We start from the raw sequence: 18794 nt of genomic DNA on the forward strand, positions 1-18794 counted from the left end.
GCGTGAGCCACCGTGCCTGGCTGAAATGCTTATTATTACCAAGAACTCACTTTATGTGAGTTTTATTGAGTCTTCACAATAACTGTATCAAGGAACTATCAGCTTTGTCTTATAGATGGCAACTGAGGCTTAAATGAGGTCACCTGACTCAAGGCAATTGTGTGATCTTTCAGAATTAGTGCACGTCTGGAGTGGGTTCCTAGCCGATGATATTCGAGGACTGGCCTATCACACTGAAATGAGGGCAAGCAGTAGGAAATAGCAACACCAGACTAGACGGAATTCTTTTTGACATGCTTTTGTAATGAAGCATTTTGGTGGATATTATGTTCCTGTTATGGGCTAAACTGTTTCCCCTTAAAATTCATATGCTGAAGTCCTAACTCCCAGGACCTCAGAATATATGATTATATTTAGAGATGGGTCTTCAAAGGGGGTAATTAGGTTAAAATGAGTTTATTTGAGTGGGCCTTAATCCAAAATGACTGGTGTCATTACAAGATGAGGAAATTTAGACAGACACACACAGTTACAGAGGGAAGACCACGTGAAGACACAAGGGGATGGTGGCCATGTACAAGCCTAGGACACAGCTGAGGGAGGAACCAACCCAGCCAACACCTTGATTTCAGACTTCTGTGTTCCAGAATTGTGAGAAAATATGATTCCGTTGTTGAAGCCACCCAGCTGGTGGCACTTTGCTATGGCAGCAAACTAATATAGTTCCTAAGTCACGAGCACTTGCTCATTCCACAGAGCTCAGAGTTCAGTGACAGTCAGGAACAGCGGCATGGCTCACCCACGCCACTTTAAGACTGTCAATGACATCTATTCAAATAAATTTATGTTCCCATCTCCCTAGGTGAGAAGACAAATTTGTGCATTAATATGTGGAGAATAAGTAGGAGGGAAACAGAAGAGAGTTTCAGTACAGTCATTTTATTCCCCTCATCCCCTATCCTCCAAAGATAAGATGTTCCCAGGGAAAATGCCCCTGAAGTAATTTTCTCAATTCTTTCTCACACACAGCAGGCACATACCTCCCTTCTAGCCAATCTGACCCAGGGCAAGAGCTTTAATCGGGGGCAGGGAGAGGAGAGGAGGCGGCATCCCTGAGGACAGATGAGGAAAGTAAGTAAGATGGGTGCTCACAGGCAAGGGGCTGGGGGCAGAGTGACATGGAGAGGGCTGGGAGGGAGGCAAAAGCAGCAGGGGCCCAGAAAAGAGTTTCCCTTTGCTTCCTCCCCACTCTCTTTCTTAAGAGCCAAACCGTTCAAGTGACGCGACAAGAATGGAAAAAAAAGGTCCAAGGATTAGGAGAATGAAAAATTAAGAGAATTTCCCTGCCCTTTTTTCCTTTTTTATACTTTCTCCAGTTCACTCTACTCTCCACCTCTCCCCTCTTTCAAAATATCCTACATCACAGGTATTCTCACTGCCTATCAACTATCTATTTTGGGACCAAAGAAGGGCAAGGAGGAGCAGTACATACAAAGGGGGCTGACCACAGATGACCATACCTTCGCCACCTCCTAAATGACCATACTTTGACTGTATCAAACTCATCAACCATTAACTAACTTACATTTATACATTATTTGTAGGAGACAGCTTCTGGGCTGTCTGCCAAGTCCAAACCCTCCTGGCTCTGACTCCCACCTAGGGGATTGGGACTCTGGAGAACGTCTGACCTATGTGACCCTGGCCAGGAGTCCCCTGGCCCAAGATGGGCAAATAAGTCTCTTACCTAGAAGGCTAACGTGGACTCACTACTCAATCTTTTTTGATTGCTGGTCAGTTTCCAGTCATTACAGGGAATATCAGATGTCAGTTGGTTTGAGGCTAAGGGTGTCATTTTAAAGGCAGAAATTTTGTCCTACATACACACAAACAGAGAAAGCCAAAAAGAGAGAAGAATAAAAGAGACATAGAGGGAGAGGCAGTTTGTCAGAGACCAGCTGCCCCAATAAGGTAATCCTGGGTCCTGTACAACATCCATTTCTTTCTTGTTTTTGGTCCCTTGGGTTCTTCATTATAAAGTGTGTTTTTTTGCATAAGCTGACGGGTCTGTATTTGTAACCAAAGGGCCTTGATAAAATAGTGATTTACAATTTACTAAGCACTTGCAGGTACAATAATCTCATTAGGGACTCACAGTACCCTATGGAAATGAAGAGACCAGTTTCTTTTACCTTGTGTAACAAGTTAAGACATACAGGCCCTTGAACACTGGTAGCTGTCTTCTCAGCACCCAGCCACTACCCTGAAAGGACGTCCAGGTTATCCAGGAGAGAGAGGAGGACTCAAGGAGAGGCTTTGTGAGACGAGAAACATGGAGGAGATGGGCCAGGTGAAGGAGAACTAAGGCCACCCAGGCAAACTCCCAGTGAATGTCGCTATGTGAATGACCCCAGCCAACACAACAGAGAAGAGCAGAGCTGCTCTGTCAACCCATAGAATCGTGAGAAATTATACACTGTTGTTGTTTTAAGCCATTAACTTCTGGGACTGGCTTGTTACATAACAAGAGATACATGAAATAGATGTTAGGCAGCTTCTCCTATATCTCAAAGCTAAATAAATACAGCTTGTCTTCAGGTCTCCTAACTGATTGCAGTGATTTATTCACTGTGCTAAGATGTGACTGAAAATGAGAAAAATAACTCAAAAGTTTCATACGTGTCATTTAAATAATAGAAAATGAATTTTAGCTCAGAACACCCAGCTGTGACAATTATCCTGTCAGCATGTAAATGAATTAAAAATATATGTATGTAAATGTGGACAGGTAGGAGAGTGTTATTAAAATACTTGGTTACATGGTTACACAATGACTAAGTGCTTTTCTCTTCTGTGTTGAAAGAATTTTTTTAAAAACCTACCAAATACAGAATATACAACAATGCTCATAGCAGTATTAGTTCTAATAGCAAAAAAAAAAAAAAGAAAGAAACAACTCAATTACCCAGTGAGAGGAAAAAGGACATATCATGATATATTCATAAACAGTGAAAATAAGGAACTACAGTTTCACGCATGGATAAATCCAAAAAATATAAATAAAAATAAGTGAAAGAACAAAAACAACTTAATATCATTTATATAAAATCCCCAAAATACAACCCTTAGCAACATCTTTAGGAATACATATATAATAAAAGCAAAAATGAAAACCAAGGTAATACAAAATTCAAAATAGCAGGTTCCTTTAAGGGGAAGGAAATTGGAAACATTTGGGAAAAGGCACAGAGATGGCTCCAAACACATTGGTCATATTCCATTTCTTTTTTTTTTTTTTTTTTTTTTTTTGAGATGGAGTTTCGCTCCTGTTGCCCAGGCTGGAGTGCAATGGCGCAATCTCAGCTCACTGCAACCACCATCTCCCAGGTTCAAGCGATTCTCCTGCCTCAGCCTCCCGAGTAGCTGAGATTGCAGGCATGCGCCACCATGCCCAGATAATTTTGGTATTTTTAGTAGAAACAGGGTTTCTCCATGTTGGTCGGGCCAGTCTCGAACTCCAGACCTCAGATGATCCACCTGCCTCAGCCTCCCAAAGTTCTAGAATTACAGGCGTGAGTCACTGCACTTGGCCCATATTTCATTTCTTAACCTAGGCGGTAGATACATGCGTGTCTTTTATAACAACCTTACCGCACATCTGCAATAAACAGCTTTTCGAATTTGTAAAATATTTCATGATAAAAACACACTTTTAAAAACAACCAAAGAATCTAGCAAAGGAAAATTAGATTGTTCCAGATATACATGCTTATTTCTAATACACAAAAATCAATCTCGCTCCCAAATGCTTAATATTATTTTTAAATAAAAAGGACACACTATAAAGATATATACTCACAATTATACAGAAATAATGGCAAAGCCTCCTATAATTCATAACTCATCAAAATTGATACCAAAGGAAAAATATTTATTTAAATGTAGTGCTTAAAATATTTCATTTAGGCCAGGCATGGTGGCTCATGCCTGTAATCCCAGGACTTTGGGAGCCCAAGGCAGGGGGATTGCTGGAGGCCAGGAGTTTGAGACCAGTCTGGGCAATGTAGCAAGAACCCATCTCTACTTTTAAAAAGCTCCCTGAAGGGTAAGGCACCAAAAAAGAAAAAATAAAATTTCATTTGGCCCCTTTCAGTTAGCTTTTTGGGACCCGCCTGTATAATACCTGTTATACTTTCCCACCAAGAAAATTCCCTTTAAACTGAGGACACAGGTGCCTGTCATTCCAAGTGAGGGCCTGGTGAGTGACCTGGACTTCCCACCAATCTGCCTGTCCTAGACAGGGATCCCTGACAGGACCACACTGTGTGCGAAGAGACCCATACTTGTCTCTGGCAGAGCTGACTGCATCAGGAACAGACAGCTGGCATAAAGCCAACCAGTCATGGTCTGCCACCTGCCTGCCTCTCCAGCTTTACTTCTACTACTCTCCTTTGAGATCGATGCATTTGCTATCTCTTTCCCTCATGGCACCTTCCACAATTATCAAATAATCATGTTTATTTCTGTGATTACTCTTTGATACCTGTCTTTCCTCCTAAACTGTAAGCTCCATAAGGGTAGAAACAGGTCGGCCGGGCGCGGTGGCTCACGCTTGTAATCCCAGCACTTTGGGAGGCCGAGGCGGGCGGATCACGAGGTCAGGAGATCGAGACCACGGTGAAACCCCGTCTCTACTAAAAATACAAAAAATTAGCCGGGCCTGGTGGCGGGCGCCTGTAGTCCCAGCTACTCGGAGAGGCTGAGGCAGGAGAATGGCGTGAACCCGGGAGGCGGAGCTTGCAGCGAGCCAAGATCGCGCCACTGCACTCCAGCCTGGGTGAGAGAGCGAAACTCCGTCTCCAAAAAAAAAAAAACAAAACAGGTCTTTCCTCATTATTGTGTTCTAACCAACAAGCCCAATTCCTGACACACAGCAGGCATTCAGTAAGTTTTGTAACAGGAAGAGGAGTAATATTATGTCACCTTTTCTCTAAAGTTTTCTTTTTATTTCATTAAACTTACATGGAAATACACCCACTTTGAGCAGACCCAAAATTAAGACAAAGGAATCAAAGCTATAAGAGAATCTCACGTATCCTCAAAGAGGAAAACACCAAAAAATGCTACAATAAATTTGACAAGTTTAAGGAGTTTATAGAAACATACCTGAATGAAGCTGAATTTTCCCAATAACACCTTCTACCAACCCCAAACAAATGGGATTCCAGGCAAGAAGTAGATCAGTAGCTAAAATAAAATAGGAAGCAGTGATGAGAAAACATTCACCAGAAAATAGATTAAAACAATATCTTTAGCAGTGTATTAAAAAAAATCAATGTCCCAAAAAAGCAGTATGAATTTCCAAATGGAATACACTACCATAAAGCAATTTGTGACAAAGTATTAAATGTGAGGCCTGAATAAGGCTTGGGATACACTAAGGCTTATGACAGTTAAGGGGAGAGCAGTAACGTAACTCTTCCCAGATAGGAAGCAGTACCTTGGCGCCCTACAGTGGAGGAACGGGGCCATTACACTACAAGAGGGCAAATGGAGGAGCTGCGTGTGGTCCTATGGCACAGAGCCAGTCCAGGATCCAAAGACAGGGCCTAAGAAATTGCCACAGAGCTGTCCACTTACTGGATCACACTCTGGAAAATACCTTTTCCCGAAGATGTTTATACCAAAGAAAGAAATCCGGAAAGCAACTGCTCTTTTATCTGACTTCCAGGACAAATACAATAGGAACTGTTTCCGTTTGAGTGCCTTCTATGTGCCAGGCATCTCAATCAGGGTTCCTCATCTAAACCACAGAACAGTGATTTGTTTTGGGTGACAGTTTTCTCACTTCTTCCATATGAGAAATTAGATGACACAAGCTGGTTCCATTCTAGACACACAAGAGAGAAGCAAATTCATTACATGCAACGGATGCCCAAGGACAGGGTTTATTCTCTTGTGTGACCCAGATTGCAAAAGGTTATATACATGGCAATAAACGTAACATTTGTGGTAGTCCAACAGGTGAAGATTAGCAAGAATGAAAACAATATTTGTCTCAGCAGAAAATTAAAATTACATTTTCATTATTATCATTTACAGCTTATTTTAGTGAAACTTAACACTCAATCTGTAACTCACAGGGTAATTATACACTTAATAGTTTAGCCTCCAAATTCATTTGAGTTTTGACTATTGCATCTTGAATGTCTTTGTTATGATACATTCAATGGAAGGCAAAAAAAAGTTGACTTGTTTTTAGCTGGACATGGTGGCTCATGCCTGTAATCCCAGCACTTTGAGAGACTGAGGAGGGTAGATCGCCTGAGGTCAGGAGTTCGAGACCAGCTGGCCCACATAGTGAAACCTCATCTCTACAAAAATTAACCAGGCATGGTGGCATGTGCCTGTAGTCCCAGCTACTCAGGAGGCTGAGGCGGGAGAATCGCTTGAACCCGGGAGGTGGAGGTTGCAGCAAGCCAAGATCACACCACTGCACTCCAGCCCAGGCAACAATGCAATACTGTTTTAATTGCAAGAATTAAAGCAAAATATGAAATTTATTTTTTTAAGGCTATTATAATACATTATCATTTCTAATCTTGACAACTCCTGAGTTAAGTTTAAGGAGCCCCACTTTACAGATGAGGAAACAAATGCTGAGAAAAGTAAAATATGGTCAGGTCATACAATGGATTGGATCAAGGCTGCTACCAAAAACCAGGTCTGCCTGACAGCCCCTGCTCTAAACCTTTCTGTTACAGTGTCTCCTTCAGAAATTATACATGGAACTAATCACTAAGACAGTGATTTTTAAATAACATGTACTACAAAATCAAAGAAAAAAATCATCACCTATCCCACCACCCAGAGATAACTTCTTCAGCTACATTTCAAGGCATTTGTTTGTTTACATACCAAACTGCAGCCCTATAAATAAGCATTATTGATGGCAGCCGCAGCCTGTCTGGTTGCACTGGGGGAGGCGCAGCCAGGGCTGCGCCCTCCATGGAGCCAGCAGGGCAGAGAACAAGCGGGAGCGCTGTCCCCTACCAAGTTGGCGGGGCGGGAGCCCCATGCTCCTGGCACAGCTGCAGCCAGCAGAGGCTCCAGACCTGGGCATTCCTTGTACTCTCAGGTACCCGGGAAGACCCCTCTTCCCCCACAGACTCGGAAGTGCCTGCTCCCACTCCCTGGCCTCTCTTCCCTGCTCCCAGCACCTGCTCTGGTGCCGAGCAAGTTGTGGCCAAGCCCGGGCACCATCACGACTGGGTCGGGTGTGAACAGGCTCGGACAGTACTGACACACCAGCCCCCTGCCACCTCAGCCCCCTCTGGACTTTGGGTGCCAATGAGCGTGGGAGAGAGGCCAGCAGGGGTGAGGGCAGCTCCAAGTGGGCCTGCAGGCACCCCCAGGCCTAAACAGCCTGGGAAGTGGAGGGAGGCAGACACAGGTTCCTGCCCAGAAAGGGGCAGGTCACAGGTAAAACCCCACCTTCAAGCCAGGGATGACCTGAAGCCTGGGGTCCAAGCTGTGGGTTCTAGGTGGAGTCCATGGGCTGGAGTAAGAACTCAGGGTGCTTTCTCCAGGCCGTCCGTGGCCTCCCATGGACCAATCAGCACACACTTCATCCATTCTGAGCCCATAAAAATCCCAGACTCAGCCAGACTCACAGATGTCTGGACCACCAGCTGCAGGAGGGAGCTGCCCACTTCAGGTCTCCTCATCGGATGACCTGCCTGCAAAAAGGAGCTACCCACTTCAGGTCTCCTGAGAGCTCTTCTGGGGCTCTCTGCCTTGCTCACCCTCCAGTTGTCCACATACCTCGCGTACCTCATTCTTCCTGGACACGGGACCCCTGAATGGTGGGACTGAAAAAGCTGTAAAACAGGACCAAAACATGCCTCCTGCTCACCAGGTTGTGGGCAACAAGAAGGAGGGAAGGGCTGCAGCCCTTCAGGGACACCAGACCTAGGGGCTCTCCAAACCAGGGCTGTGACAGTAGGGCTATGCAGTTCCTGGCATCTCCAAGCTTCCGGGCATCACTGCATTCCCCAGTGGAAGCTGCTTGTGGTACTCCTGGTCCAGCCACAGCCTTGCACAAAGCCAGTGCCTGTACCGGTGCCTGGAGCTGCCTGCCCTGCCACGGCTGGCACACCTGGCTGTGCACAGTGGCTGGACCCCACGCTCACTCACACACCATTCGCCGCTCCGCACCTGGCTTGCCATTGGCGGGCATGGGATCCAGGCTGGTAGTGCAAGCTGAGCGCAGCTTGCCGAGCCAAGAGGGTGGAAAAAGCCCAGTGGACCCGAGGAAAACTCAGGCAAAAGTGCCACTGGCCACAGAAGTGTCCAGGTGGAAAAGCAACACCTCAAGGATCCCATGACATTACAGTTCTTTAAATAATTTTTTCTAACATTTCTAACATGATTTTTCTAACATTTCATGAGTATTTTCTTCTTTAAAATATTCTTCAAGATTATAACTTCATGGTGACATAATTTTCCACTTAAGTACTTCCTCAAAGAAAGCATTTAAGTGATTTGAAGTTTTTCCCCCATCATAAAAAGCACTGTGATAAATGAATATTATGCAAATATTTGCCTAATAGCTTTTGGATAGATTCCTGGGAATTAAATTAATAGGCTAAAACCTTAAAAATGCAAACTTCTCAAATAATACCAAACTGTTTGCTACAAAGGTTACATAGCAAGTTAGATTTCTGCCAGAAACATATGAATTTCTTTTTTGAATTAAAAAAAAAATTTTTTTTAAAGCAAGGCCAGGCGCAGTAGCTCACGCCTGTAACCCCAACACTTTGGGAGGCCAAGGTGGGTGGATTGCTTGAGGCCAGGAGTTCAGCCTGGCCAACATGGTAAAACCCCATCTCTACTAAAAATATACAAAAAATTAGCTGGGCATGGTGGTGCGTGCCTGTAATCCCAACTTCTTGGGAGGCTGAGGCATGAGAATTGCTTGAACCAGGAGTGGAGGCTGCAGTGAACTGAGATCATACCACTGCACTCCAGCCTGGGGGACAGAGCAAGATTCTGTCTCAAAAAAAAAAAAATTAATAATTTTGAGTTAAAAATTTAGAATTTATCAATTTTGCTAATTTGATGGCATCTGGCATCTATTGCCTAACATGATGTTTATTTCCTTTCTATTGCTGATAAGATTAAACACTTAATTATAAAATTGGCTGCTTATGGCTGGGCATGATGGCTCATGCCTATAATCCCAGCACTTTGGAAGGCCGAGGCGGGAGGATCACTTGAGGTCAGGAGTTCAAGACCAGCCTGGCCAACATGGAGAAACCCTGTCTCTACTAAAAATACAAAAATTAGCTGAGCATGTTGGCACATGCCTGTAATCCCAGCTACTTGGGGGGCTGAGGCACAAGAATCGCTTGAATCTGGGAAGTGGAGGTTGCTGTGAGCTGATATTACATTACTGCACTCAACTGCAGCCTGGGTGACAGAGCAAGACTCTGTCTCAAAAAAAAAAAAAAAAAAAAATTTTGGCTGCTTATATGTCATGTCATCTTCTATGATTTTCTTGTTCATGCCTCCTGATTTTTCTTTATATCCTTCATTGACTTACAAGTTCCTTTCATATTAAGGACTTCAACTCTTTGACATGTTTGCAAATATTTTCAGTTTTTAATTTTTATATCTTTTGGCTTACAAAGTTGTTCCTTAGTATCAGTTACTGTATTTACTGATTTCATCTCTGTTAGTTGTTAACTATTTAACCCTAATGCCAGTGGAATAAAGATACCCTGATTTCTTTCCAAATAGTGAGCCAGAATCCCTGTATCAGGCAGACCATGTCTCAACATCTGCCAACACAGATGCCCCTGCTAAGGAAAGAGCTCCAGCTACCCAGAACCCTGCCACCTTGACCTTAGATGAACAGGCCACAGTTGTAGGACTCTATCCCTTGGGTATCAAGTAAGCTTTAGGAATACAGAAGAGGAAGGAAAAAACAAGAGTTAAAGCAGTCAGGAAGAGTCATGTAGAAGAAGTGGCCCATCAGGCATAAGAACAGCAGCAAGAAAAATAATACAGTGGAAAAAAAAGTACAAGATTTGTTCTGGTATGTGTCCCATCAATGGAGAAACACATATCAAGTACTTGCCAGTAACCAGACACTGTATCACATTAAGATGATACAAAAATAATGAAGCAAACAGTGTAGATAACAGAAGACCAGTAGGTACACTGGAGATATGAATTGATAATGCTGGAAAAGTAAACTCAGGCCAACTGTGGAAAAACTTGAATAAACAGTAATGAGCCTGGCCGGGCACGGTGGTTCACACATGTAATCCCAGCACTTTGGGAGGCCAAGGCGGGCGGATCACAGGTCAGTAGTTCAAGACCAGCCTGACCAACATGGTGAAACCCCATCTCTACTAAAAATACAAAAATTAGCTGGGCATGGTGGCGCATGCCTGTAATTCCAGCTACTCAGGAGGCTAAGGCAGGAGAATCGCTTGAACCCAGGAGGCGGAGGTTGCAGTGAGCCGAGATCACGACACTGCACTCCAGCCTGGGTGACAGAGTGAGGCTTCATCTCAAAAAAAAAAAAAAGGAATGAGCCTGAGCTTCCTGGAGACCATGGCAAGCAGATAATAACATAAGTAAAACAAGATTACGGCCAGGGATTACATCACAAGGTTGATGTAACTAAGGAAACCTTACCCAAAAGTTAAATCGTGTTTTCAGTCGTTCAGAAGGTCCATCGTAACAGATACTTCTACATCAAGACCTAGTGAACACATAGATTTATCTAGGTACCAGAAACAGAAGTTTCATGAAATAGTATTTGAAAAGAGGTGGAGACTGGGAGTAAGAAACCCACTTGGGTTACTGCAAAAGTCTTGGCTTGAATGACATGAAAGGCATGGAAAAAAGAGCTTGAGAAAAAAAAAAAGAAAAAATAACAACAAAAAAAGATCAAAAAAAAAAAAACAAAAGAAAAAGAAAAGAGAAGAGCTTAGGGAGTGAGCTGGTAGCGGGTGAAGAATCCACAGGAGGAGATGAACATGAAAGTCCTCAAAAGAAGCTATGTGGAGGATGGGGAGAGGGCAAATCAAAGATGACACTCACTGAGACACCTATTCTCTCCTGAGTGGGAAAGGATGAGGATATGAGTGAGAAGAGCAAGAGGGAGCATGGCAAAAAGGATAGGGTATACAGCAGCTAAAAGGAAGGGCTGATGAGAACCTCCTCATTCAATATCCTTTTCCATCTTTAGCATTGTGAACCATGTAAATGCATCATCCAGTCAAGAAAATAAGATTTCAACTTTAAAAAAACTAGAAAAAAACTATAAAAATGTCTGTGTTGTGGTCTAATGACTAAAAACAATAATCATTAGTAGTCCAGAATGAAAACCAGTTAAACCCATAAGACTGAGTTCATGATGAGATGATCAAGAAGACTGGATTTAAGAACAAGAAGAGGGACTAGGCTCGGTGGCTCATGCCTGTAATCCCAGCATTTTAGGAGGCTGAGGCAGGAGTATTACTCAAGATCAGGGGTTTGAGACCAGATTGAGCAACACAGCAAGATCCCCTGCCTCTACAAAATATTAACCAGGTGTGGCAGCACGCATCTGTAGTCCCAGCTACTCAAGAGGCTGAGGCAGGAGGATCACTTGAGCACAGGAATTTGAGGCTACAGTGAGCTGTGACGGTGCCACTGCACTCTAGCCTGGGGGACCGAGTGAGACTCCATCTCAAAAAAAACAAGAAAGAGATAAGATGTTGAAGAAGGAAAAGAAGACAGATGACAAAAAAAAATGCTACAGGTATAAAAGTTAACCTTGGAAAGGAGATACTATTTTTTCTTCTAAGTCTGGAAGAAAAGATGAAAGGCTAAACACAGAAATGGAGAAGAGAAGCAGATGAGTGTATCCTATGCCCTTGACTCAGTAAAAACAGGAGTCAAAGTCGTCTTTGTTTTGGCAAGGGGAAGGACATGGGGCACTGGAGGCTAGGTGTGGGAAAGGAACTTGGAAAGTCAATTTGCAAGTGTTCTATGTGTGTTTGAAATGTATGTATATTTTTTAACTCAGTGTTGTCAAGAAAAAGTGGGGGAGTCAATCCATCAGTGGGTCATCAAATCAATTTCTTATAAAGAGATCAGCATTAATAGCACTAAAACAGAATAGAAGAGAAAACAAAAACCACAGTGTAAGGAGAAATATTTAATGAAACTTTTGTTTCTGGTACAACCTTGTGAATTATTTTGTTCAACTCCTCTACGTACTTGCTAATTTTTCTGACTGCTTCACCTGTTAGTTTTTGAAAGAGGTCTTACTTTTTAAAATCTCATGCTTTATTTTCTTATTTTTATCTCGCTCAGGATTATTATATTTTCCTGGTGAACTGTTCTGCTTATCAGGACGTAATAACTGGTTGTATCTCAAATAATACTTTTTGCCCTAAAGTCTAGTTGGTATAACATTAATATTGTGAAAGAAACACATTAGGCATTAAAAAGGGATAAATATGAATATTGCTAACTACCTGTCCAACTCCCACAGCCTTGGGAATAAAGTCCAAATTCCTTGGAAAGGCTTGTGAGACACTGCATAGGCTAGTCCTGCCCATCCCCCTCCTGCCCCCCACCCCCAGCAACCTAGCCTTCAGTCATCCTGAACTATGTGCAGCCTGGGCCTGGAATGCGATGCCCCACACACTTCTGCCTGCCCTTCATTCCAGACTTAGAACAAGGGTCAGTCCTCTTCCCGGACACATTCTCCACTCCACCCACACCCAGCAGAGCTGACCAGATTCTCTCGTGTGGACCCCCTAAACCCTGTGCATACTCCCATCACGGCATCTTACTTTGGTTTAGTGCATGTCATTACTGACTTGCCTGTCTCCTTGACTGAACAGGAACTCATCAGGAAGAGGAAGCTCACTTAGACCTTGTCTCCTCGAGCTTCTGTTCCCCGTGCACGGTACACAGAAGGCTCCCAAATGGATGGGTAAACATACGATGTAGAAAGGGGAGGCAAGTTGAAATCAGATAATTTGCACAGAATCACGCTGGAAGGATTTACTACTTAAAGTGGCAAAAGTTAAAGTCATCACAGAATCAAGTTGGAAGGATTTACTACTTAAGGTGGCAAAAGTCAAATCATCTCATCTGGTCTATTTGAGACAAAGACATTAAGGCTGGCATAGGTAAAGTAACTGCCCAACACTGCACAGCTTGTTAATATCAAAACACTTTCCCACTCTCAGACTAGGGCTCTTTCTTTCTTTTTTTCTTGGCCAGATGGAGTTTCACTCTTGTCACCCAGGCTGGAGTGCAATGGCGCGATCTCGGCTCACGGCAACCTCCACCTCCCGGGTTCAAGCAATTCTCTTGCCTTAGCTTCCCAAGTAGGTGGGAAAACAGGCCTGCGCCACCACGCCGGGCTAATTTTGTATTTTTAGTAGAGACGAGGTTTCACCATGTTGGTCAGACTGGTCTCAAACTTGCGAACTCAAGTAATCCACCCACCTGAGCCTCCCAAAGTGCTGGGATTACAGGCGTGAGCTACTGCACCCAGCCAGACCAGGGCTCTTTCTAACACCATAAGTTTCTCTACCAAATTCTCTCTGGTGCAATCCTCTCATGTTTGTATGGGGCTTTCAACTCACCGCCATCAACCCGGGTACTCCAAAATGCCTTTTTTTCTTGCCAAGTCCTATTGGTTGTATCTCCTCAATAACTGATGTATCTTTCACTTCTCTTGACCCCTACTGTTACTGTCCTTGCCCAGGGCCAACACCTTCACCATCTGGATCATTTAAAAAGCTGTTGTCTGGCGAGGCTCAGTGGCTCATGCCTGTAATCCCAGCACTTTGGGAGGCCAAGGCAGGTGGATCACGATGTCAGGAGTTCAAGACCAGCCTGGCCAAGATGGTGAAACCCTGTCTCTATTAAAAATACAAAAAAAATTAACCAGGCATGGTGGTGAGTGCCTGTAACCCCAGCTACTCGGGAAACTGAAGCAGAGAATTGCTTGAACCCGGGAGGCGGAGGTTGTAGTGAGCTGAGATGGCACCACTGCACTCCAGCCTGGACAACAGAGCGAGACTCCGTCTCAAAAAAAATAAATAAATAAGTAAGTAAAATAACAAATAAAAAGCTGTTGTCGGGCCGGGCGCGGTGGCTCATGCCTGTAAACCCAGCACTTTGGGAGACCAGAATGAGGCTGAAGAACTTGAGGTCAGGAATTCAAGACCAGCCTGGCCAACATGGTAAAACCCCATCTCTACTAAAAATACAAAAATTAGCCGGGCGTGGTGACAAACACCTGTAATCCCAGCTACTTGGGAGCCCCAGGCGGGAGAATCGCTTGAACCTGGGAGGCGGAGGTTGCAGTGAGCTGAGATCTGACTAATGCACTCCAGCCTAGGCAACAGAGTGCGACTCCATCTCAAAAAAAATAAATAATGGCCAGGCACGGTGGCTCACGCCTGTAATTCCAGCACTTTGGGAGGCCGAGGTGGGTGGATCACCTGAGGTCAGGAATTTGAGACCAACCTGGCCAACATGGTGAAACCCTGTCTCTACTAAAAATACAAAAATTAGCCAGGCATGGTGGTGAGCACCTGTAATCCCAGCTACTTGGGAGGCTGAGGCAGGAGAACGGCTTGAGCCCAGGAGGTATAGGTTGCAATGAGCCAAGATCACGCCACTGCACTCCAGCCTGGGTGATAAGAGCAAAACTACACCTCAAGAAAAAATAAAAATAAATAAATAAAAATAAAAAGCTGTTGTTGGCCTCCAACAGGCTGCTTAACACACAACAGACACTCAGATGTCTACTGAAGGCAAAGAAGACTCTAAATAGTTTGGTACTACTGGCCATGCAGAATAAGACAGGGAGCAGGAAGAATGAGGCTGAAGAACTAAACAGGAACCCACTCAGCAGGACAACAGGTAGTAAATTCAGGAGCCGCTTCCTCCAGCAGGGCAGATTTGGATTTGAGATAGAACATAGGACAACTCGGATGAACATGAAGGGGCCTGAAGCCAGAGAGCCAGGTGACAGGAAAGAATGTGCGAGGGTGACCTGGGGCTGACTGTAGAAATGGAAAGCTGGACAGAATTCAGCTACTTGGATGTGCTGTAGATGTAGTCTGCATTTGGTGTCCTGGGTGAAGAATCCTAGCTCTACTACAGTCTCTGAACCCCTCTCAGCTTCAGTTTCCTCCTTTGTAAACAGAATTCCATCTAACTTAGCCGGACACCTGTAGTCCCAGGTTTTCATGAGGATTATATGAAAAGTGCCCAGCATCTGTCACATAACAAATGTTAGCAACTTTCACATCAAGTTGAGAAATGTGTATGTATTTAAAATTCCAGGCTCCTACCATTCAGTAACCTCTCCATAATTTTTTTAAGGGTCTTCATATGGCTTAAAAGAAAAAAGTATGGGGCTGGGCACAGTGGCTCACGCCTGTAATCCCAGCACTTTGGGAGGCCAAGGCAGGCGGATGATGAGGTCAGGAGTTTGAGACCAGCCTGGCCAACATGGTGAAACCCTGTCTCTACTAAAAACACAAAAATTAGCTGGGCGTGGTGGCAGGTGCCTGTAATCCCAGCTACTCGGAAGGCTGAGGCAGGAGAATCACTTGAAACCGGAAGGGGGAGGTTGCAGTGAGCTGAGATGGCGCCACTGCACTTCAGCCTGGGCAAAAGAACGAAACTCCATCTCAAAAAAAAAGAAAAAAGTATGAAAGAAAAAATCCAACTTCAATATGTTTTTCAATTATTAAGCCAAATGGTAGGACCATAATTCCTGAAAGCCTTCTCAGAGTAAGAAATGCTTCACGGAAATATCTTAATGCCTAGATATGCCCCAGAATTCTATTTTCTCAGAATGGGAAACATTGACCTGCAGCTCTGATACAGCATAAAACTGGGCATCCAGCATTCAGTTTCAACAACCAAATTCTGGTCCAAATGGTAAATCGAGCATGACTGCTGACTTCCTGCCCTGCCCCCATACCCGCTATATACACAGGAGAGAGGGAGAATCTAGAAAAGGCAGAATCTCAAGGGAGGTAAAAACATGCTTGGGAAAGACATGGATACTGGTAAACTCCAGTTCCATATGTGAATAAGTACGAGGTCCTAAGGCTGGGGAAACTAGAGAAGAATATAAATAGAAAGTGTAAATTTTAATGAGCAACAATACCTGACAAAATTTCAGTTATCCAATAGAAAATAGGGGGAAAATGGCAGGAGCAATAAAAATTAAGAAAAGCATAATAAATGGAAAACATAAATATAAGGTAGAAATAACTTCTAATACATTTATAGTTACAATAAATGTAAACAGTTTCAACTAACCAATGAAAAGACAGACTACTGGCTGTGTGTGGTAGCTTACACATGTAAACCAACACTTCGGGAGGCTGAGACTGGCAGATTGCTTGAGCCCAGGAATTCAAGACCAGTCTGGGCAACATGGCAAAACACCATCTCTACAAAAAATACAAAAAATTAGCCAGGCACCTGTAGTTCCAGCCACCTAGCAGGCTAAAGTGGGAGGATCACCTGAGCCCAGGAGGTCAAGGATGCAGTGACCCATGATCACCCATGCCACCCACTGCACTCCCGCCTGGGTGGCAAATTAAGACCCTATCTCAAAAAAAATAAAGAAATAAATACAGACAGACTATTAAGTCTGAATCCCTCCATCAGTTTATTTAGTTCTATGGCTATTTATAGTTTACCACTATATACCTGCAGTCCAGCATAACAGGCACTCATTCAATAGTTATTGAACAAAATTTAAAAAATAGGCATCAAATAATAAAAATAAATTTTTCCTACCAATTGCTTATTTTCACTGATGTGTAATAAGAATACCATCTTAAGTTTTTATTGTTTTTGAAGTTAGCCCCAAAATATCAGTCTTTGCTATGCAGGCACTTTTATTTATGCATTTATTTTCTTCTTTTATACAAACCAGGAATGAGCTTGGATTTTTAATTTCAGGTGCTTTTAATAATAAAAGCATTTATCTTTCAATAAATGTAATACATGATGAGAATATGGTTTCTCAAAATGAAAGACTCACCTAAAACTTCTGGGCAATTTTTTTTTCCCCTTGAGATAAGGTCTCACTCTGCTACCCAGACTGAAGTGCAGTAGCTTGATCATAACTCACTGCAGCCTCCAACTCCTGGACTCAATCAATCCTCTCACCTCAGCTTCCCAAGTAGCTGGGAATACAGGCACACGCCATGATGCCTAGCTAATTTTTTTTTTTTTTTTTTTTTTTAGTAGAGATAAGGTCTATCTATATTGCCCAGGCTGGTCTCAAACTCCTGGACTCAAGTGATCCTCCCACGTCAGCCTCCCAAAATGCTGGGATTACAGGCATGAGCCACCTGGGCAATTTAAATTATCTTGAAATTTTTATATTATCTTGAAAACTCTAGCAGGTACACAAAACTTCTCATACTAATATAGAGATAAGAGACACAAGACAACAGAGGAAGGCCTGAAGCAGGAACTGTAACTGACACAAGAAGGGAGACTGTTGTGTCGTGTCAAGCTGCTCTGACTTTGCTGCCTGGTATAGTGCCTGGCATACAGCTGACACTTCAAAGTGTGTGTGTGTGTGTGTGTGTGCGTGTATTTAAAATCTGTGGCTCTTCACTAAAGAAATAAAACAAGTTGGCATTAAAGAGTCTGTCTGTACAGAGGACATGTGTAGACAGTATTAGTCCAGGCATATGCAGCAAATGCCCTTAGTAGTAGATATCCTACTGACCATATTAATGGCTACTCTAGGGGCAAAAGGCACTGGAATGGCAGAGAAAATGGCCAGTGGGCTCATACTATCCTTCTGCAAAGAATAACCATGTAACTGATCTAATCCAACAAATGTATTGTTTTCTAATCTTTCCTTCAGAAGGTATACTCTAATGTGGCATACAAATTCAAAAAAACAAACATTTAAAATTCACAAATAAATTGTAAAATTTAAGATCATCAACGTTATCTATAAGGAAAAGAGTTGCTTACAAATTACAAAAGTATAGCATTTTTGAAATAATGCCAAATTTTAGTGAAGTAATAATGTAACATACACCCAGTCATAAATATTTGCAATAAGCTCAATTGCTTGACCCATCAGGTCAACATTTCCACTCTTATTTCAGATCCATTTGGCAGTTCATGGCTTCTATTTTCATATGCCCTCCTCTTCCTGGTACACAGAAAACAAGTGATTAAGTACTGTGTGCCTGCACAGAGCATGAGTCACTCATTCCAAGATGGAAGAATGAAGGCACTCCCTCAGCCCAAGGACAAGCCTGGGTTTTAAAGCACAGCTGCTGAAGCCTACAGGCACTTTCACTGTGTCTTAAAGAAAAAAAAAGGTATCAGGGTATGCATAAATAATCAGACCCATATTTCATTCCCTGCTAAAGACAAAGGATATTACTGCTCTAAAAAGACAATCACCAACACAAAATCAAACAGATAAGGAAAAGGGTTTTAGAATGAGAAACTAAAAGTTCCAATTGTTAGCTTATTTATGCTTTAATTCTCAGAATTTAATCAGGCCAGGAAAACAGGTTAAGGAATAATTTGATTCAGGTGCTATCTTATAAATGCAAAGTTTGATACACATTTCCTTGAACTCTCTAATGGTAATTATTCTCCAGCATTCCACAAGCTAAAGAACTAATCCAATTTAGAAGTTCTAGCAGCTGGTGATTTCCCAGTCTTAAATCTAACTCAGTGGTTATCAGTGCTAGCTG

At 43.1% G+C, this 18794-nt stretch overlaps 1 protein-coding gene across 2 annotated transcripts in view; it reads right to left on the minus strand.

The window, feature by feature from the left end:
- Positions 1–18794, minus strand: part of INPP5F (inositol polyphosphate-5-phosphatase F) — a 102231-nt gene that overhangs the window by 71512 nt on the left and 11925 nt on the right. For both annotated transcript variants that reach the window (XM_003255031.4, XM_030806291.1), the window contains exon 2: positions 5167–5247. In XM_003255031.4, coding sequence (XP_003255079.1) covers positions 5167–5247 — 81 coding nt within the window. The remainder of the gene's footprint in view (positions 1–5166; positions 5248–18794) is intronic.

The sequence above is a fragment of the Nomascus leucogenys genome, chromosome 3 (genome assembly GCF_006542625.1).
Source record: "Nomascus leucogenys isolate Asia chromosome 3, Asia_NLE_v1, whole genome shotgun sequence".
Taxonomy (NCBI): Eukaryota; Metazoa; Chordata; class Mammalia; order Primates; family Hylobatidae; genus Nomascus; species Nomascus leucogenys.